Here is a 6,168-nt window from a genome sequence, read left to right as displayed (position 1 = left end):
AACTAACTAACTAACTACTAACTAACTAACTAACTAACAACTAACTACTAACTAAACACTAACTAACTAACTACTAACTAACTAACTACTAACTAACTAACTAACTACTACTAACTAACTAACTAACTAACTAACTAACTAACTAACTACTAACTAACTAACTAACTAACTACTAACTAACTACTAACTAACTAACTAACTAACTAACTAACTAACTAACTACTAACTAACTAACTAACTAACTAACTAACTAACTACTAACTACTAACTACTACTAACTAACTAACTAACTAACTAACTAACTAACTAACTAACTACAACTAACTAACTAACTAACTAACTACTACTAACTAACTACTAACTACTAACTAACTAACTAACTAACTAACTAACTAACTAACTAACTAAACTAACTAAATAACTAACTACCTAACTAACTAACTAACTAACTAACTCGTTATTACATATTAAGGTTTTTAGAAATTTTCAGCTATTTGTACTTACCCATTGTGCTAAAAAATCCTCTACCATGGCAACAATGGTCTAATAAAGTTAAATTTTTTATTTGGCTAGATAGCAAAGGTTGTCTAATCGAAATTTCTTTAGTATTGAATTAGTCAGTGATAATAACGGTTGGTCTATTTATAACAATAATTAATTTATTTCAATTAAATAAGAAAGTATGTCAGCCATATATCAAGGAACCTTAGCACGTAATTTAGAATATGGACATATTTTAGAAATCGGTGGAAAAGCTCAACACGATGGCAACTGGTAATTAATTAATTTCATTTTTACTCATATGCAATTAAGTAATTAACAAAAATTAAATTTTTTATAAATATTAAAGGTTTAAAATTACCGTGGCCTCTCAAATGCCAGAGGATGATACTAACATTGATATGGGTCTTCAGATATTGGCGTCTCTCAACAGCAATATGCTAACCTTTATAACGGCACATAATGAGTTTAAGGAAGAATTACATCATGATATTAATACTGCTATATTTTTAGTGGAATTTAAAATCACCATTGTCTTGTCAGAGCATAATTTTCATATTGCCATCAATAATAGACCCTGCACGATTGTACCCTATAGTTTGCCCTTAAATATTTTAAATGCTGTAAAAATAACCGGTCATTTGGATTATATTAAACAAATAGATCATCGTAAATATTTCCCCTTTAGCTGGCCTCCTATACAAATTACCGAAGAAGCGGTAGACTTTAGTAATGATCAACCCATGTCTTTTCAACCTGGTCATGTTATGGTAATTAACGCTCACTTGCAGGGAAATCGCAAGGGCAGATTTGTTTTACAATTAAAAAATGCTTACGAACAGCAACGCGAAGAGTTGCATGTTAGTGTACGTTTTGATACACACAAGTTTTTGCGAAATTCCAAGACCTCCAAATGTGTGGATAAACGTACCGGTATTGCCTATTTGGGGTAAGTTAGGATTTGAATTTTTATTTAAATAAAATATTTATTTTGTATTTTTTTTAAATTGTTAGCTATGACAACGAGGAAACTGATGGCGGATTTCCTTTCTGTGATTTCGAAAGTCCCTTTAAACTGGCTATTGCTTTTACCGAGACCGAATGCTATATAGCCAAAGATGGCCAATTCATATGCAGATTCCATTTTAGAACTCCCAACGTTTTGCAGGATATAGTGGGTCTTAAAATCAGAGGTATTGATGGTGTTATGGTGCGGGTCTGTGGTGTTGAGCATATTCAATTGAATGATCCTCAGTGTATAGGGTTTGAAAGTTATTCTAGTTTTTAAATCGGATATATAGATAAAGGGGGTTGTTCATGAACATTTGTTAAAGATTTATAAATCAAATTTGTTCTTTTGTATTTCTATTTATTTTTAAGAAATTTGTAAAAAACATTTTAGCTAATTTCTAATCTTTATTATACAGTAAAATCTTTCTGTGTTGGATACTATATAAAGTAGTTTTTTAATATTTTTGAATACCAAATAATATAGGAAATTGCACAGTACTTATCATGAAATCGTCATAACTTGACTATGTGTGCAATAAGTTGAAGTACCCAGCAGTTTGAGGGGACAGTCCCGTACAATCTATCTAACCTATTACTTAGTTTTTCCCCTAGCCAACCGACTACCCAACTGACAAGCTATTTGAATATGAGCTTGTTCTAGTCAATCGCCTCTCCACAGACTAAAAATAAACAGTCAGAAAGCTAGATCAAAATTGTCAACTAATGGGTATTATAGGAAGTCAGACACATTACTCTAGCTCTTTAACTAGTTACAAGTTGGACGGAGAGTGTCAGTTGTCCCCCAAGGCCAGCTATTACAGCAGTGTTGTCGGTCTGTCGAAGTTTAACTTAAAATAATTATGAAAAAATATGGAAATAACTGTCTTTTTCGCATGCATTGAGACTCTATATAGAACTGCTGGGTAGTAATTGTGATAACAATTTAAACAATTAATAAACTTTGTGACTCACACTAACTGATAGTTTTATTTTGTTGGTAGAGAAAATAAAATTATTATCGTAATAAAAATAGTGCTAATGTAATTAAAAGCAAAACCCTTCACTTTTAATTAGAACTTTTTTTAAATATAAATATTAATCTATTTATGTAATCAAAACCACATTAGAACAAGTTATGGACCGATGCGAAAAACAGAATTTTGGAGAATGATTTGCATACGTACAAAATATATTCGTTAATAACACAGGCCGACAAAATTTGAAAAAAGTTGAAACCCAGAGACCAAGTTAGACGTTTTAAAGAATTGACCTGCGCTAAATTCCATTACATCTGGTATTTGAAATATCGTGTTCTGAAATTTGAGAAATCGCTCCTTTTTGAGAGGTTATAAAATGTTATATACCATCTGAAAGTCCATTCTATCAACTTTAAAATAAAGGCTTACCATCTGACATATCTTCCTTCTTCTTCGAGATATCTTTACTTAAAGATTGAAAACTTGTGTTCGAACAGTTATAACGTCTCAGAAAGGGCCAAAAGTTGGGTTTTTTCAAATTTCAGGACACGAAATGTCAAATCCTAGATGTGATAGATTCAGTGGGGCTCAATCCTTTAGAAAAGTATACTTTGGTCTCAATTTTAAAGATTTTTCGGCCTGTGTAATTAATGAGTTATTTCGACTATTTCTAGCATCTGTATTGTGTGCGTGGTAGGAAGTGTCCGGCGAATTTTAAGGAGCCTCAGTACGCCGTATATACGAGCGACTTTTCGTTGCTTCTGCCACTTATTGTACCGCGAAATGTGGTCTTTATAAGATACTGTCGTGTCATATGGCTGCATTATTAGGGCGTATTCCGGTGAGTCGTACGGTCTCTTCGAAGGTAAAGCAGGTGCTTGCGGGAGCTCCTCATCTGGAGGTTCGGACGTAGGTTTCGACTTTAGTGATGTTTTGTCTGACGAGGTTAGTTGTGGTAGGATTTCGGATTTTGCAGTAAAGATCTTCAACCAAAGGTGGAGTAGTCGTGGGAATAGTTAGGCAAGGTGACGTGGGTGGGTAGATCGGATGTTTACTGACGAAGTGTATATTTGTTGTTGAATATGTCGTATAAGTTTACCAGTACTGGGTCTTCTGGGACCCAGTTCTGTGTACGAAGAACGACCGTAGTCTATAATCTTGTACCACGGGATCCAGGAGCCCCTGTAACATCGGTTAGCCTAGTTATTGATGAGGCGCTTCAGCGAGTAATGTGGTGGCAATGGTTTAAACCCGAACAGCGGGTAGAACTAAAGCTTGCTGTGTTGTTGCATTACAATCGGGTGCCTGACCCATAGAAAGGCATTTAGGAGTTTAGATAATATCCCATCCTGACAAAGGATGTCGAAGTGCTTTACGTGAGTGCCTGGCGTGTAGCCCTATCTCACAGTGGTCTTTTTCAACCACTGAGTGAGCTTTGTGACGACTCACCACCGCCCCCTCAATCTTTAATGTGGGGTATCTGTTGTTTCGGCAACAGCACCGAACTTATCCCGAAATATTGACTTTACCTTACATCAGTCTTTTAACCGCAACTCACTTTTCCCGCGAATTTTGGTTTAAACCACAGCCACTACGTGAATCCCGAAGGAACCTCAACCAACTGACCACCCGTAGTACCAGATTATGTGGTTCTCTGGTTAGACCTATTTCCAATTTATGCAAGGACTAAGCCAGGCAGTAAATTGTAAACACCTATTTATAGTCCCGGCCGACTAGAGGTATTGGTAGTACCTATCTACCCCCGGATTGCAATACACCAAGATGGGATCTGTCATCAAGGAAACATGCCCGGGGTGCAACCCATCCTGACAAAGGGTGAAGACATGTCCAGACGCTTGTCTTCGAATTTATACTCTTGCTCTTCGTGCCACGGCTTTGTGACAGGTTGAGTAAGAGGGCGCTGATCGACGCATTGTAATGTCCTGTGGTTGAAAAAGTACCACCGTGAGATCGGGCTTAACGCCAGGTGATCATGCAAAGCCCTCGGATTTATTATACACACGCATGTCACCTCGATGAACTTCCCCATCTTGGTGTGATAGGAAACCGGGAGAAGAAAAGTGCTACCAGTATATATAGTTTGACGAGATTATAAACTGGTGGTGTCAAATGTATCCTTCGCCTTTAATTGGAATGATTTGATCCGTGGTGGCATCATAGAACCTCATAATCTGTTACCACGGGAACCGGTAGCCCACAGGACAGAGTTTCGGACTTTGTCTTGTACCGATTATTGGAGAGGTTTCTTCGAGGTGCAGGCAGTAGTGGTTTAAACCCAAAATCGTGGGTTGAGAATGTTGGTAAAAAGACTGATACACAGTGAAATCTATATATCGGGATAAGTTCTGTTCATGCCACAGTGTATTCTCTGTGAGTAAAATCTTGTCTTTGGCTTATTTGAGGGATTTGCGTTTAGGTCCAACGATTAGGTCTGATGATGCTCTTGCTGAATTAACAGAGATCATCCCATCTGCGTCATGTGATCATTTATCGTATGTGCAAAGGTAGAGGTAATAAATAAGTATATTAATGATAATATTTCAATTAAATCATTTAAACAATTATGAAAAAAAACATTTAACCATAATTAAGTTATTTAGCCTTTAAAACAATAACTGAATTCCAATTTCAACTCATACCACAAACATTATGCTCCAGTCAATTTAACGCCAAATAACCAAAGAAAAATTCATGTTAAAATCTCTCTCAACTTGTTAAAAAGTTCTGCAATCTTTTGTAAACACAATTTAACTTTACAAGAACATTTTCTTGTATTTAAATCCCCTCAGGGCATATAATAAAATATGCTTTTATACATAGAGTGTGAACATTTTTATAACGATAATTTTGTGTGCGAAAAAAAACTTTTGCGAATGAAAAACCCACCCCAACTCTGGTTAGAGTATGAATGTTCAACCGTAAGTAGTAGATTGGCCAAATAAGACCATTGACAATAATCGACAGTTAGTAAAACATTTTATGGCATCATTGGCCATTTAACACCCACAAGGACGTTTGAAAAATTTTACAACTTCGAAAAAAATAAGAAACACAATCAAAAGTTTTTTCTTCGTATAACAATTGAACAGAAAAGTGCATATTTGCAGCAGTTTGGTCGAATTTTAAGTGAGCTATATTTAATTGCAGTTAATTGGGTTTCGGGAAAAACATTTTGAAGAATATATTTTCAACATTGTGCCAACATTTGGGTCAAATGTCAAATGATGGAATATATAAGTACGTACATATTTGGTTAGAAATGTAACGAAATATTTTTAAAATAAATTTTTTGGATGTTGACATTACAAAAACTATGTAAAACTAAATAAATGTAAGTATGTTCCAAATATTCTCAAACTTTGGGCAATAACAAATAAAATCATTCCTTAAGTTTTATTGACTTGTTTTTTCTCCACATAGTCAATTATACTTTAAAAGGGGGAGTGAATAAAAAAAGTTTTTTTTTTTTATTCTAACAAAAAAACTTGACCAAAAAAGGTTAATGAAGTTTAACTTAAAAATAGTACTTATTTTCTATTTAAATATAAGTTTTTGCCTTACAATCTCAGTTTTAACATAAATAGTGCTTTTCATAGTTTTAATTTCCTTCAAGGAATTACCCTCAACGACTACTTTCTTCGATTTCTTTAAGCGGCAA

The 6,168-nt window shown here is 34.7% G+C and overlaps 1 protein-coding gene across 1 annotated transcript; it reads left to right on the top strand.

The window, feature by feature from the left end:
* Positions 1 to 575: 575 nt before the first annotated feature.
* On the top strand, positions 576 to 1,955 carry LOC119604902. The gene is made up of 3 exons (XM_037957804.1): positions 576 to 774; positions 851 to 1,450; positions 1,516 to 1,955. Exons 1-3 carry the CDS (start codon positions 683 to 685, stop codon positions 1,787 to 1,789), a joined length of 966 nt encoding a protein of 321 aa, XP_037813732.1. The 5' UTR covers positions 576 to 682; the 3' UTR covers positions 1,790 to 1,955.
* The last annotated feature ends 4,213 nt before the right edge of the window (positions 1,956 to 6,168 follow it).

The sequence above is a fragment of the Lucilia sericata genome, unplaced genomic scaffold, assembly GCF_015586225.1.
Source record: "Lucilia sericata isolate MDLA Ls3-8-SP2 unplaced genomic scaffold, ASM1558622v1 Contig000441F_arrow, whole genome shotgun sequence".
In the NCBI taxonomy this organism is placed as follows: domain Eukaryota; kingdom Metazoa; phylum Arthropoda; class Insecta; order Diptera; family Calliphoridae; genus Lucilia; species Lucilia sericata.
The sequence above is the reverse complement of the archived record's forward strand: the minus strand, read 5'-3'. Positions and strand labels throughout refer to the sequence as shown.

Coding starts and splice junctions, on each gene's coding strand:
- LOC119604902 (XM_037957804.1), top strand. CDS start 683: ATGTCAGCCATATATCAAGGAACCTTAGCACGTAATTTAGAATATGGA. Junction 775..850: donor GCTCAACACGATGGCAACTG/GTAATTAATTAA, acceptor TAAATATTAAAG/GTTTAAAATTACCGTGGCCT. Junction 1,451..1,515: donor ACCGGTATTGCCTATTTGGG/GTAAGTTAGGAT, acceptor TTAAATTGTTAG/CTATGACAACGAGGAAACTG.